This window comes from Xyrauchen texanus, chromosome 1, assembly GCF_025860055.1.
Source record: "Xyrauchen texanus isolate HMW12.3.18 chromosome 1, RBS_HiC_50CHRs, whole genome shotgun sequence".
Lineage (NCBI taxonomy): Eukaryota > Metazoa > Chordata > Actinopteri > Cypriniformes > Catostomidae > Xyrauchen > Xyrauchen texanus.
In genome coordinates, this window is record NC_068276.1 from 634058 (window position 1) to 650349 (window position 16292).

At 37.7% G+C, this 16292-nt stretch overlaps 2 protein-coding genes across 3 annotated transcripts in view; both read right to left on the reverse strand.

Moving 5' to 3' along the window:
* Positions 1-16292, reverse strand: part of LOC127648178 (histone H3) — a 1095985-nt gene that overhangs the window by 462287 nt on the left and 617406 nt on the right. The window lies entirely within an intron of this gene.
* LOC127647955 (calsequestrin-1-like) overlaps positions 663-16292 on the reverse strand; it is a 36750-nt gene continuing 21120 nt past the window's right edge. Inside the window, exons 2-12 of one of the 2 annotated variants that reach the window (XM_052132494.1) lie at positions 14613-14645; positions 11430-11523; positions 8971-9071; positions 8780-8891; positions 8614-8687; positions 8286-8416; positions 7455-7500; positions 6321-6375; positions 6129-6229; positions 4787-4861; positions 663-3403 (exon numbers count right to left, since the gene is read on the reverse strand). In XM_052132494.1, coding sequence (XP_051988454.1) covers positions 3053-3403; positions 4787-4861; positions 6129-6229; positions 6321-6375; positions 7455-7500; positions 8286-8416; positions 8614-8687; positions 8780-8891; positions 8971-9071; positions 11430-11523; positions 14613-14645 — 1173 coding nt within the window. In that variant the 3' untranslated portion in view covers positions 663-3052. The remainder of the gene's footprint in view (positions 3404-4786; positions 4862-6128; positions 6230-6320; positions 6376-7454; positions 7501-8285; positions 8417-8613; positions 8688-8779; positions 8892-8970; positions 9072-11429; positions 11524-14612; positions 14646-16292) is intronic. The other variant, XM_052132502.1, reaches the window with a different exon arrangement.

Genomic DNA, 16292 nt, shown 5'->3' on the forward strand with positions numbered 1-16292 from the left:
CAGCAGAGAAGGCTTTGCTGGCCCTGAGAATTCGCCACTGATATATATATACCAAGGCTCTGTTTTGGCGACATGAGGGGGACCGACACAATATTAGGCAGGTAGTTTTAATGTTGTGGTTGATTGGTGTGTGTGTGTGTGTGTGTGTGTGTGTGTGTGTGTGTGTGTGTGTGTGTGTGTGTGTGTGTGTGTGAGCGTGTATTTATCACTTTGTGGGGACCAAATGTCCCCATAAGGATAGTAAAACCCGAAATTTCTGACCTTGTGGGGACATTTTGTAGGTCCCCATGAGGAAAAAAGCTTATAAATCATACTAAATTATGTTTTTTGAAAATGTAAAAATGCAGAAAGTTTTCTGTGAGGGTTAGGTTTAGGGGTAGGGTTAGGTTTAGGGGATTGAATATAAAGTTTGTACAGTATAAAAACCATTATGTCTATGGAAAGTCCCCATAAAACATGGAAACACAACGTTGTGTGTGTGTGTGTGTGTGTGTGTGTGTGTGTGTGTGTGTGTATATATACTGTATAGCAGCAAAAAAAGAAACATCCTCTCAATTCCAACTGCTTTTAATTTCAGAAAACTTAACATGTGTAAATCTTTGTATGAACATAAAACTAAGTTGAAATTTTCAACTAAGACATAAACTGAACAAGTTTCATAGACATATGACTAACAAAAATGGAATAATGTGTCCCTGAACAGGGGGCTGGTGGCATTATCATGCTGGATGGTCATGTCAGGATGAGCCTGCAGGAAGGGTACCACATGAGGGAGGGACTGGCAATAGGGTTGCCAGTATGTTACTGTAAAATTACGGTGTCTTGATGTTGCTGAAATTAACAGCTAGATCCTGTTTTTACAGCTACAGTATACAACTGTAATTTAGCAGCATATAGCTGTCAAATTACATACCATCTACTGTTGTTGAAATTTTCATATTTACTGGTTTATTTTGACATTGTTTATGTTCATCTTTTATTTTTTTACGTAAAAGTATGTTTGGTTATTGTCACCATTGTTGCATTTTGTATGCCGAGAGTTGATTTCTGTGTGTCTTGATAACAACTTGAGTAATGCTGTAAGTTCATCAAAAACATCAGACTCTCAATTTGCTGATATAATTTTGCTGAAATATCCTTTACTGCTTTTGCTTTTATGTTTTTATGTGTAATGCATTACTATTGCCACATGTAGTGCCAATTTAAAAAATACATTTCAAAATGTCACTATAGCTTTCACCAAGTTTTGACATTGTGTCGAATGAAGTGACACAAGGGGTCTTTTTCACAACCTGAGAAAAGGCCAATGTCAAGTTGGCAGATAGAATTTGCATGCCCCTCCCCGGACATACGGGTATAAAGGGAAGCGGGCAGCGAAGGGAAGCAGGGCAGCGAGTGCCAGTCAGAATTTTTCTTCGGAGCCGGACGGTTGTGCAACAGCAAGCTGAGTTCACCACTCTTCCACTCACCTCTACTGGTGATAAGCACTGCTGTTGGATCTACGGCGCGTTTCCAGTTGGCGTTCTCTCTCTCTGCACGCTGTGCAGTCTACGCCCCTATGCCACTTCTAACGGTCATAAAACCTGCCTCATGTGCCTGGGCTGCGATCACATGCAGGCAGCATTTTATGAATGGTTCGTGTTCTCAGTGCGAGAACATTGCGGTCGCAGGTTTCTTTTCTCACGAGAGAAAGCCACAAGACCTTGTGTCCCTCCTGCCACAGACTGACATACCTCCCCATCCTTATCTGAGCCTAGTAAGAAGGTTGGCAATGAAACTCAACCGGCAAATTTATGTGAAATCAGCTTAACATTAGCCATTGTTCATCTCGAAGTGGTATGATTGGAAAAATCATAATGGATACACCATAAAAATATTTGATCATTCTCTTAAGTTCTCGTATTGGTAATTCCTGCACTTTGATGTTGTTGTCAGGTCAATAGTAGCCTTTCCCTATTCATATTTTATAAACATATTTTCTTTTGACTGCAGGTGGCTCTCCAGTAAGACTTTGACACAGTAACTATATTCTTAATTAGTTGAGTCAGTCACCACATAAGCCTCTTTACAGGATTTCAGATCTTTAATAACAGCTTTCTCGTGTTCCAGCCATGTATTCGGATTGAACTGTGATTCTGAGGAGCAGCGTTGGTTAGGGTGGAGGTGGCCAACATAGAGGCATGATTATCAGTGTGGCTCACTGGATACAGGTGATCTTTGTCATGATTTGTATCACTGTTATTACTACCGTCACCTTTGGTTTGCATACATGGCTCAGAATCTCCATCCAGCTAAAAGGTGTGAAAAAATAGTCAAATACATTTATTAATATAATTATTTCCAACTCATTTAACGGTGAAGTATGTTATTTTTTTGGCTATTAATATAGTACCATCTGCCGATTAATCGGTTATAGACCTTTCACTCCACCTTAGTTATCGGTATCGGCAAAATCCACTATCGGTTGACCTCTAGTACATAGTCCTGAGGTGTGACAAATTAATTCTTAAAAGTACAAAAAACTAGTGTCTCAATTTGAAACTCACAGAAAAGATGACTCATTGACAATTTGTTTCACTGACTTTTCTTGTTGTATTTTCTCCTTTACATTTTTGTTTAGACATTCCAGAGGGTGGAAGGTTAAGACTTTCCAGTGAGCATCATTTACTCTGCTCTCATAAATGCAAATAATATTAATAAAACTATTAACAAAATAGGTTATTGCAACAAGGTTGTTGTATTGTTTAGCAAGCCCCTGCTGCTTTTGCTCACACACACATTTATCACACTCAAGTATTCCAAGTATAAGGACAGAAAAGTACAGTGATCCCCGAAATGATGAATTGTTCCTGACGCATAAGTTGGCATACTGGTGTCCAATGACCATGCCGGTAATTTAAACAATGAGACATTGTGTCAGACGAGTCAATGAGAGTTCAGTTCGTGATGGTGACTTGAATAGATGGATGATTTCTAAACTAAACTGATGTTGATGAATGTCGTGGATGTGTGCTCAAAACGATGAAGTGATGTCTGAGATGGAGACAAGAATTTACTCATCTTCATCTTCATCATTGTTATTGTCTTCATCGTCATCATCGTTGTCATCATCATCATTGTCATCATCATCGTTGTCATCATCATCATTGTCATCATCATCGTCGTCATCATCGTCATCATCATCATTGTCATCATCATCGTCATCATCATCGTCATCATCATCATCGTCATCATCATCATTGTCATCATCATCGTCATCATCATCATCGTCATCATCATCATTGTCATCATCATCGTCATCAGGATCGATTTTTCCTGCTATCACATCTTCGATCCAGGTGTCGAGCTCTTCAGCAGTGGGCATATCCTCCTCATCATCCATCTCCATCCACACACTGTCAGCCTGAGACACACACACAACATGAATGAGAAACACACTTCTCTCGAATTCCAAGCATCAATTTTAGGGCTGTTGATTTAACGTGACAAATTATATAAAAAAAGATTGTGGTGGTTGTGTAGATAGACATAAAAAGATGTATAGCACAAATTCTCCAATTCAAAATTCTGCTATAATCCACTATAAAAACATGTCAGTTAAATATACAAATTTAACTACTTTAATTATAAACTTTTATTGAAACGTTTCTATTAGACAGTAAAAGATTTAGATTTATGATCATAAAATACATATATGAAATTACTGCGCTCCTGAAATAATAACATACAACAAGTATGATGTGTTAGCTAGTATCAGGGGCGGATCTACCAACTACCAACCCAGTATAAGTATACAAATGTATACAATATAAGTGTAATATAATACACTATGCTGCTACAAAACCGCTACACTATGTCCACAAATATAATAAGTTGACATAGTGTAGCGGTTTATTCATGTCCAACTGCCTCAACTCTCTCCGGATGACCACATAGACAAATGACCACATAGACTGATCGTGTGATTGATTATAGCGGCAGCCAATCACTTGAAAGTATATCAGTGATCAATTGCTTGATAGGACAAAGAAGCGGCCAATGGCGTGATGGGTTACAGCAGCAGCCAATCGCGTACTTTCTGCTGCAGCGCATGTGCAGTGTTTAGTTACTTGCAGGCTTAGTTTTTTTTCCTCCCCTTTTTATGCCCAATTTTAGAATGCCCATTTCCCAATTTGCTTTATGTCCTCATGGTGGCATGGTGACTTGCCACAATCTGGGTGGCAGAGGACAAATCTCAGTTGCCTCTGCATCTGAGACCATCAATCCGCACATCTTATCATGTGGCTTGTTGAGCGAATTGCCACAGTCTGGAGGCTTCACGCTGTTCTCCACGGCATCCACGCACAACTCACCATGTGCCCCAACAAGAGCGAGGAAGTTACCCCATATGACTCTACTCTCCCTTGTAACTGGACAAATTTGGTTGCTTAAGAATCCTGACTGGAGTCACTCAACACGCCCTGGATTCAAACTCGCTCAAAAAGTATGTTTCAATTTAAATCATTTAATTATCATCATAATTTTTTCTTGTCATCTTCATTATTGTTAATGAAATAAAAATACCTCTACAAGTTCACAAACACATTCTGCTCAGTAAAACTGAATATATGATTTAAGTTTGTGTTCCCTTTTGTTAAATTAATCACCATTTGCATGTAATGTGATCCTCTACTTGTGTAAATTAGATTTAACATCATGTTTGTATGTGCACACTGCAGGTAAAGCTCTTGCGTGATAACTGAACATGTTTACTGGCATTGGAGACATGAAATATAATGATGCTCACATCCTCCACATCCACTACGCCGATCTGAGGAGACGAGAGGTCAATGCCGAAGGTCTTCTCCCAGTATGGCACCAGCTGCAGGGGACACACAGAGGTCAAAGGTCAGCATGGTTCAGGTATGACAAGTGATTCCTGACAAAGTCATATGGCATAGTTCACTGTGAAATGTTGTATTTGCAAACAGATGTTCAATTTCAACTTGTGACAGCCCTTACTGTGACTATTCACAGCATAAATGCTGCTTTTGAATAATAAGGAATAGGTACAAATAGTTGTATAGACATTCAAATACATTTTTGAAAGCTATATAGGAGAGTAACCTATAATTACATCCTTGTTTGAACTCCTCAAATAATTGTCTGCAAGTGTCCTGCAGAGAGCAGCAGAGAGCTGAATCATGTGTTGAAGCACCGGCTCTCTGTGTCATCTTCAAGAGCTCAGAAGTTCCAGAAGAGTATTTTATGAGTAACTTTCTGCATTTACTGTGAGATATTATATTAGTATGAATCTTCAACAGGAACTTTTAACATTTAGGTTTATTTTCCTGACAGATGCTCTCATTAAAGTCTTTAGAAGAGTGTATAATGTGTTGTTTACTCTTCATCAGGTTCAGTTCAGCTGTGAAGATCAACTGACCTGCATGATTTCGATTTAACGCAGACTCCAATATCCTCATGCAACCCACGTCCTCATGTGTGGATGTTGTATTTTGGCTTCGCAATATGCAACGCGTCGTTTCAATGAATTTAATCTGACTGAATACTGTTCACAAGACTCTACACTGTCATTTAAGAGTTAAACTTCTGGTGCAGCGAGTCACGTGACACAACAGCATGACAATGATTTCCGCGAAGCGCTTCTACGGGTGCAGCACCAACAAAAGTGCCTCTGGTAAGAAACCTCTCAAGGTTTTTTCATTGAAACCTGTTTGGATGTAAAGAGTAGCGTCTCTAGTTTCATTTGATATGCCGCTTTAAAAAATCGGTTAATTTTTCGTCTGTCAGTGTGCTAATAAACGTGATGTCCACATATGTGGAAAATGGGACCTCATTCTCTCAAAAGTTGAAAAAGCATGTTGGTTATTTGGAATAACTTTCAACATTTACACCTCTTTGGGTTCACTTCATATTAATATACATTGTTTATATTTTATTTTGTTATCACTGTGCAATACAGTTCTATTCATTAACATTAATAAATGCATTCATATATATTCACTGTGTATATTCACATTGAGAATAAATGTATTCATACAAAAGATGAAATATCAAATTAAAAATATAGAGTGCACCTTTTTCTAGTTACTACATGTGGCGTTACAGTGATCTGTTGAGTGTCATACCAGTGGGAAGTCATCGGGATCAATCCAGATGATGCTCAGGTTTGGGTTCTCCGTGTTTTCTTGAGCCACTTCCTTCAGAATCTCCAGGAACTCATAACCGTCTGCACAAAAATCAGAGATCATCACAAATATGTCTGACTTACAGCATAACTATGTCATATCCATTACAGATAGGCTGTAGGCTGTGTTTACCAGGGTCGGACTCCTCTGCAAAGGCAACAATGTGTTGTCCTTTAATATCATCGTCCTAAAAGGGACAGCAATCACTGAGCTAGTAACAGTCATGATAAGGATGATAATTACACAGAAGAAATGCCATAAGATATACCTGTAGCACTTTATTTTACAGTACTGTTCTACATGTATGTAGTAAAACTTATTGTCTTCTCCATATTTGTTATTGTACTATGTTGTGTGTATGTATATATATATATATATATATATATATATATATATATATATATATATATATATATATATATATAGCTCTGTGCAAAAGTCTTAGGCACATGAGATGTTTCACAAAAGCATTTGTCTTAAGATGGTTATTTATATTTTCAGCTTTAGTGTGTCAATAGGATTTATGATTGTTAGACTCCCAAACATTACTTTTGCAAATAGAAAAGATTCGAATGGAAGAACAGGGAGCCCTGCAAGAGACGTCATGGCCCCAACAATGCCCTCTACGGAACATCGAGTCAGTCTGAGATTACATGAAGAGACAGAAGCAATTGAATAGATAGAAGAACTGTGGAGAATTCTCCAAGAAGCTTGGAACATATTGTCTGCCAACAACCAAGAGAAACTGTGTTCAGGTGTATCTAGGAGAATTGGGGATGTTTTAAAGGCAAAGGTGTTCACACCGAATATTGATTTAGCTTTTTTATGTTTACTGGACTTTGTATGACATTAAGTGATAAATGAAAACTATGTATGGCATTATTTTTGAAGACATCCTCATTATGCAACATTTTTCACAAGTGCCTAAAACTTTTGCACAGAACTGTGTATATTTTGCATTTTATATTTCTTGAAAAGTGACAGTCAATACAGTCAAAATATGATAAAAGCTTACAAAACTAATTTTTCACAATATCTTATAATCTATGTAGTTCTAATATATTTTATATACATGAATCGTGAGCACACCACATACTGTGCAGTGTGCACAACTATATACTGTTTGTAATGCAACATATTTCTACAGAATTATGTTCCATGATTGCATAAAATAAACTCCTCAAACAGTCATAATGTTTGAAATGCACTCAAAGCAGCATTTACAGATCGGCTGATAAAGGATTGAGTTTATAAAGGAAGTCTTACCCAGATCTCGTACATGCTGTGGGGTTCCATTTTCCTCAGAGTCGGTCTGAAACAGGTAAAGGAAATCAGCAACAATGGCCATTTTCAACTGCTGCTTCAAAGTAGATTTTATCCAAAGATCCTACTGAAAGGACTTATGTGAAAAAAGTCATTTTATCATGTAGGCATGACAATGCTGAAATACTGCTATTCCACAAATGTAGTTTAGTTTTTTCTTTATTTTGTTTTTGATCCCTAATCTGATTCTAACTCCTCATAAAGCTTTAAGGTACATCCACCAATCTCGGTACAGACCTTCAGGCATTTCTGAACTAACTAATTGGACTTACTATTTTCCCATATCTGATAATCAAAAAACCCAATGGGCTATGCCATTACTCAATTCAATTAAGGGAACGAGTTTACTCAATCAAGTGAGTAAAGTCAACTTAAGCAACATTGCATGTCTAATGGTAGTTTTTATTTTTATATGCAACATATCTCAGGCTTTAGAATTGTGTTAAATGTGTGAGGATGTGTGTTCATCAACCTGTTATATGTCCCACATAATCATACTGTATCAAGTTAAAACTGGTTTTGTCAATAGTTCAGAAATAACCTACATATATTATATTATATAATGCTGAAAAGATTATTAAAACTGCAGCGCTGCTCATATCCACCATTGAAATATGCTGCTTACTGTAAAAGAACCCGGAAGCGGTTGCCTGCATTGTGACACATTAATCAATATACATTAAGAGAATGTTCAAATTGTGGCTCGGAATGTTCATGAATTCAAACACCAACTTCAAATGTAAACATCCATCCATCCATCCATCCATCCCCCACCTGTTGTGTTCCTCAATGTAGTTTATGAGGTCGTCTTCAGTGTAGGGTTTGCCAGGGATGGTGACGGGTTCACTCATGAAGGGCTCGTAGAAATCCACTTCATTCAGCTTTAGGTTTAATTTCTTAGCAATCTAAACACAGTGAGAGATAATACCAAAAATAACCTCTAGTCTGCTTTTAAAGGTACTTTTTCTACTATATACAAATACTAATTTGTTTGTGCACTGTAAGCAAATAATGAAATATTTGAAAATGAATAAACGATACACCTGTGCTGGTAATATTATTACTGCAACCATTTCCCAATATAAGTGAATGAATGAGGCACCTTTGGTTCAAATGTGGCAAAGAACTTGATGAAGGGGTGGAATTCCTCAGCTGCATCATCATACTCAATGAAGTCTTTGGTAAAAACAAAAATATACAATTTAAAGTTGTTAAATCTGTTAATATCGTAACGATTGCGTATGCTGTAAGTATAATGGCATACTAACGTGGAGACTTCTCGGTCTTGAAAAAACCCATCAGTTTAATATCCTCCTCGATGTTATGAAAGCCTTTGAGCTCTCTCTCATTACTGATGATCTCCACAGGTTCCTGAATCACCTGAGAGAAGACCACAGACAATAATCAATAAACTGTAAGTGTGTGATTTACAGTATAATCGTGATTCATGATCCCTCACGTCATAGAGAAATTCCACCAGTGTGTCAGCCGCCAGCTCTCCATCATACTCAATGATCTCGTTATCAGCAAAGATGTAGATGCTGTCCACCTCATCCAGACCTGCCCAAAAACAATGTCTACCTCAGAAAAGTTCTGCTTCAATGTCTGATTGGTTGTGTCATTCAACAGATCTTAGACTGGATACTATATAACATTCTGCACAATGTGATTTACCCAAGCAGAAAATGTCCTAGATTCATATCCTTTATTGTTCCTTGAACTATATTTATTTGAACCAGTCATAGCCCAAACCTTATCCCAAAGCCAATTCTTGTGTAGCCAGACCTTTGAATAAAAGATATGTTTATCCTGGTCAAGAACTCCAACTCATTCAGGAACAGCCATCTATTTAGCTTATAAAGTTTAGCTTATTTATGTGCCACTTAGTGGTGGTTTCATTAAAAACAATTTATACTGCAAGTAAAATGAATAAATATATAATTTAAATAATGGCATGGCAGTCACTGTCAATTGTACAGAAAACACACAGAAAATGTGTATAGATTCTAAGTACAGTACAGAGCAGAAAATAAGTGTAGACTATTTCACAGAGATAACTTTCTGTTTACCATTCTGAGTTTTTAGAAAAAAACGACTTTTTCAAAATGGGACCGTTGTCCGGTTCATCCAATTTTTTTCACGTATCATCTAAAGACCCTTAAGACAAAAAGTTATCAAAAGAAATTTGATTTCTTAAATCATTTAGAAGATATACGCCAATTACTTTTTTGGCCATGGCCCAATTCACTTACCAACCTATATCTATTTGACAAATCAAAATTCTTTTGACAACTTTTTGACATGAGGGTCTCTAGATAATACATGCAAAATTTCAGGAAAATTGGACAAAAGGTTTTTGAGGAGTTTAAAAAGTATGTATTTCAGAAATGCTGAACTCAAAATGCCGGACCTTTGTAGATATTCTGTAAGATATTTTACGTTTTTAGAAAAATCTACTTTTTCAAACTCTTTCTAGACCATTTGACTAGAAACATGTTGCATGTATATGGAGACCTTAATAACAAGTATGATCAAAATAACTCACTTTTACCAATTGCTTTTTTGGCCATGGCCCATTTCACTTACCAACCTATATCTTCTGAATAATTTTATTGAAAATCAAAATTCTTTTCATACATTTTTGTTATAAGCGTCTCTAGAAAACAGATGCAAATTTTCAGGAAAATCCTCGGCTAATGTTTTAGGAGGAGTTTGAAAAAGTTTGTTTATGGGAAACTAAAAATGGCAGACCTTTGTTGGAATTCCGTCCGGCATTTTACATTTTCAGAAAAATCTACTTTTTCGAACTCTTTCTAGACCATTTGTCTCCATATATACAACATTTTGCATGTATCATATTGAGATCCTTATGATTAAATAACATTGATTAGTCAAATTATTTAGAAGATATAAGCCAATTACTTTTTTGGCTGTGGCCCAATTCACTTACCAACCTTTATCTTCTGAATGATTTGACAATTTTTTGTCATAAGATTCTATAGATAATAGATGCAAAATATTTTTCAGAAAACTCAAAATGGCAGACCTTTGTAGGGATTCCATCTGCCATTTTAAGTTTTCAGGAAAAAAAGTACTTTTTTGAATTCTTTCTAGACCATTTGTCTGATATACACAAAATTTTGCATGTATCCTATGGAGACCCTAACGACATAAATGTATCAAAATAATTTTGGTTTGTCATATAATTTAGAAGATATAAGCCAATAACTTTTTTCCCTGTGGCCCAATTTACTTACCAACCTTTATCTTCTGAATGATTTGACAAATCAAAATTCTTTTGATTACTTTTTATCATGAGGGTCTTTAGGTCATACTTGCAAACTTTCACAAAATTTGGACTTATGGTTAAGGAGGAATTAAAAAAATAGGTATTTTTTTTAAACTCAAAATGGCGGACTTGTAGGGATTACTTTAAAAAAAAATTACTTTCAAACTCGACCAGGGGTCGGCAACCTCTTGACATGGAGCGCCATTTTTCATTTCCCTGATTTCCACTTCTGTTTGCAATATCCAGGATGTTGTCCTACTTGTGTTCAAATCACATTAAACCCAAGCAAGCTTTTACACATTTTCAGTCTAAAGCCACATTCACCTTAAGGAGTCTGTGTATGTCCAGAATGTGTGAAGGAAACTGTCCTCTATGAAATGATATCAGAGTGCAGGCTTTTGAAATACAATACTTTATGAAGCTTTGAAATGAAGACTTTTGCTTGACTATAAGATTATTATCTTTATCCAAAAGAACAATTTCTGTGATATGAAATATTTATTTTGATTTGTTGTTCAGAATGGTGGCCATTGGAAGCTGAAGAAGGGAATTGTTTTACACTAATGTGATTGAAAATGAAAGATTAGGGATTTTATATCCAGTTATCGGGTTATAGGATAAGAGATTACCCAGCTTCTTAGCAACAGCAATGTCTTTCTTTGAATCCACCAGGCCGAATCCAATGTCCTCATCCTCAAGATCATCCAACACCTGAGCGGCGAGCTGCAGAAACAGGAAATAGTTCATTTTACTTTGTCAGTGAGAGCTTAAACAGAGTTAAACACAGACTAAAAACATCTTAATGCAGAATGTTCATTCCTTCAGAAAAACATTATAATAAATTAGTACACCCAAAATTAACATTTACTTACCCTCCTGTTTTTCAATACCCATAACTTTCTTAATTCCACAGTAAGACACAACATGTAATTTTTTGAAGAATATCACTCTTTTTCAAATAATAAAAGTGAATGAGGACTGGGGCTTTCACGTTTCAAAATGACAAAAAAGCACCTAAAAAGTAGCATAGAAGTCTTCCATTCCTTCTGAAGTCATATGAAAGGTTTGTGTGCAGAACAGATCAGAATTGAACACATTATTAACAGTGTTGAGTGTAATCTGATGATTACAAAGTAATGTTACTGTAATCTAATAACTTTAAGATGCAGGTACTTAGAGACTTTAGATAGAAGGTAAAAAAGTAGTGTAACGTGTTATTTTAAAACTCTTGTAATCAGATTACTGTCTTTCAATTAAAGTAATTACTTTTAAGTGCATTACTTCAGTTAAGCATATTTTTAAAATAATATTATGTATATTACTTTTTAGAAATTAAATTAAAAGTAATTACAGTAATGTGATCACGTTTTCAATTAATTAATCGGTGAAGCAATCTGATTACAATTGAAAATAAGTAATTGGTTATTTGTAATGGATTACTTATTTTATCTAATTTACCAAACACTTGTTATTAACTGATAATCACTAAGAGTCGGTTAATTGAACAAAAGAACTGAATAACTCTAATTTGAGAACAAATCTATCAAGTTTTGTGAACTAAATCAACTTCTTCAACAGCATGATTTGTTTACAAATTGGACATCGCTAATTCTCTCATGTACATCTCATATACCGAAAGAGAGCTAGATCAGATATCAAGATTTTCAGTGAATAACAAGTTCAATTTCTGACTGTTCCTCACACAGTTGCATCTATTTTGATTCAGAAGACTTGGAATATATTGTAGGAGTCATATAGGCCACTTTTTATATGTCTTTTTTGTTTTGTAGCTTGACAGCCCCAGTCGCCATTGACTTTTATCATATGGAAAAGAGTGGCTAGGACATTCTTCAGTGTTTCTCCTTTTGTGTTCCAAAGAAGAAATAAAGGCATATAAGTTTGGAAAACATGAGGGTGAGTAAACAATGACATAGTTTTCATTTTGGGGTGAACAATCCCTTAATAATCATACTGTCCATTAAGAATAGGACACTCCACACTGTGTGTGTGTGTGTGTGTGTGTGTGTGTGTGTGTGTGTGTGTGTGTGTGTGTGTGTGTGTGTGTGTGCTCACAGCCCAAACAACAAGACTCAAGGTTATAAAAGCAAAAAGCCAGCAGTACTGCCCTGCACTTTCTACTTCTGTAAGAAACTAAAGGGACCTGAAGATGGACAACTCATCTGACCAATGGGAGGGCAAGATCAGGGCAGGGGGCATTTCAAAGATTGGAGACAGGTGCAAATGTACAGCATACATAAACATACATACACTGACATGCCAATGCACGCTACGACACACTTATCAACAGAATTGATGCACATTCCACACTGTCCACCATCTGCATGTGTTCAGTTTCACATACAAACACATCTACTTATACCTTTAGCTTTAGCTTCAATCCATTTTATAATTTAGTTTTTCAATCTGTCTGATGTAGACTTGGGCCGTACATGCGTTCTTGTGTTCTGTCTGTACCAACACATCAGAGAATGCTTTTGGAGCGTCTCACTGTGATTGTGTCATGTTTCACTGTTTTTCAGTGTCTCTAGCCATTAACACTGTGTTTTTAGGATGCTGTGTCATGTTAAATGTTGTTTGAAATATAAAAAAATCTCGAGACACCTGCACTCTGCTCTGACCAGCTGTTGATTTGTTGCCTGTACAGCTGGAGTTGCACTTACTGCCCCCTGCTGATTGAGACTCGCAAAAACATGAAGGTGACGCTTCAAGCTTGACTTGTCCGCTGGTTGGAAAATTCTTTATTACAGTATTTACATAAGGTCACAGGGTATGACCACAAAATGATGTGGTAGCTTCAGCGAATTGCGTTTCATATCCCACAGTTACATTTTATGACACTATGTGTTAGGTTTAGGTTTAAGGTTTAGGGTAGGGAGGTCGGTTTTGTTGATTTAAATCTCAACAGGGCATTAACCTTAAAAACCTCATCTATTTGGCTGGACGTTTTACTCGCTATTAGCGCCACTCAGTGGACATTTCACCTTAGAACTGCAGTGATAATTCTAATGAACCTCATAATGTCATTGAGCAATAATGTCGCCACAGTCACATCATTTTCGTGAGATCAGGTTCACTTTTATGATAATTTCTTGTCATTTTTGGAGCTTGACAGCCCTGGTCCCAATTAAATTGCATTGTATGGAAAATAACAGCCTGATGATGAGTACTTAATGAGTAGATAGTTCATTTTCAGGTGAACTATTCCTTTAACATCCCTGATTGCAATAAACCAGAACACAAATGCACGAAACACAGCAAGTTTATTTAAAGCCACATCAGTCACAACGAGTCATCTCAGCTTTATTCCCTCAATTCATCAGAGCTTGTCCCGTCTTCCAGAATGAAAGCAAAACGGCAGCATTTAATGCAACCTGTTCTTGTTGAAGACAGTAGGACAAGGTCTGCTCCTCTCGAGGGAAGGCAACACATTCATGAACAGACGAATAAGCGGACAGATGTATTAATTGCAGTAGCCGGTCACTTGTTTTCTGTCTACATCACAGGAAGCACTGTCCAGTAAAACTCACTGCGACAGCTCTCACCGGCCACATCCAACACGCCTGAAGGAGCATCATTCATCTCCATGGACCTTACAAAGCTTTCATACTGTAAAGGACTTAAGTATGGACAATGAGCAGCCCTAAAGAAGGAGGAAGGATGCCGTTCAGATATTTTGGATGAAGCTTTAGTGAAAAGCCAGACTTGGGAAAAACAAAAAAAATCCAGATAAAAAATGAAGAAAATCTAAATACAAGAGAACAAAACCAAAACTAATTTGAGCCTGAACATACCTGATAGGTCAGGGCGGCGGGGCTTGTTATCAACTGTAGAGAGAGGTCATTTGTCTCTTTAGATTTCAGCACAGAATTATTCATAAATCAAATCACTTTATTGTCACACTACCATATACACAAGTGCAACAGTAGGTGAAAGTCTGGTGTGCAGATCCGAGCAACATAGCAGTCATGACAGTGACGAGACATATACCAATTACAGTAAACAACAAATTTACACAACACAATTTACATATCTAATGTACACATAATTACACAACGCAATAATAATATACAATGTACAGTAAACAATACACACAATATAGAATACACATAAAATTAAAAAATTAAAAAGTATACAGTAGGTAGTATTGTTAAGAGAATATAATTTATGACAGTCCAGTGTGAGATAATAAGATTAATAAAGTGCAGTGTTGGTGTATATTGATCATGATAGATCAAGTGTTCAACAGTCTGACTGCTTGGGGGGAAGAAGCTGTCATGTAGTCGGCTGGTGCAGGTCCTGATGCTGCGATACCGCCTGCCTGATGGTAGCAGTGAGAGCAGCCCATGACTTGGGTGGCTGGAGTCTCTGATGATCCTCCGAGGTTTTTTCACACACCGCCTGGTATAGATGTCCTGGAGGGAGGGAAGCTCACCTCCGATGATGTTTCTGGCAGTTCGCACCACCCTTTCCAGGGCCTTGCGGTTGTGGGCGGTGCTATTGCCGTACTAGGAGGTGATGCAGCCAGTCAGGATGCTCTCTACAGTGCTGGTGTAGAACCGTATGAGGATGTGGGGGCCTGAGTGTGGACGGACCATGTGAGTTCCTCAGTAATGTGGACACCGAGGAACTTGAAACTGCTGACTCTCTCCACCGGTGCTCCATTAATGGTGATGGGGCTGTGTTCTCTGTCTTTCCTCCTGAAGTCCACTACAAGCTCCTTGGTCTTACTGATGTTGAGGGAGAGGTTGTGCTCCTGACACCAGCGTGTCAGAGTGTGCACCTCCTCTCCATAGGCTGTTTCATCATTGTCAGTGATCAGACCTACCACCGTCGTATCATCAGCAAACTTAATGATGGCATTGGAGCTATGTGTTGCCACACAGTCATGTGTGTACAGTGAATACAGGAGTGGGCTGAGAACACAGCCCTGCGGGGCTCCAGTGTTGAGGGTCAGTGATGAGGAGATGTTGCTGCCCATTCTAACCACCTGACGTCTGCCTAAAAGGAAGTCCAGGATCCAGCTGCACAGCGAGCTGTTTAAGCCCAGAGCCTGGAGTTTCTCATCAAGCTTGGAGGGCACTATGGTGTTGAATGCTGAGCTGTAGTCTACAAACAGCATTCTCACATATGTGTTCCTTTTTTCCAGGTGGGAGAGAGCAGTGTGTAATGTAGATGCAATGGCATCATCAGTGGAGCAGTTGTTGCGGTAGGCAAACTGCAATGGTTCACAGGAGGTGGGCAGCACAGAGCAGATGTAATCTCTGATTAGCCTCTCAAAGCATTTGCTGATGATGGGGATCAGAGCAACAGGACGGCAGTCATTTAAACAAGTGATTTTGGATTGCTTTGGTACAGGCACAATGGTGGACGTTTTGAAGCATGCGGGGACTACAGACATGGAGGGACAGGTTGAAAATGTCCGTAAAAACACCAGCCAGTTGGTTCGCGCATGCTCTGATGACGCGGCCCGG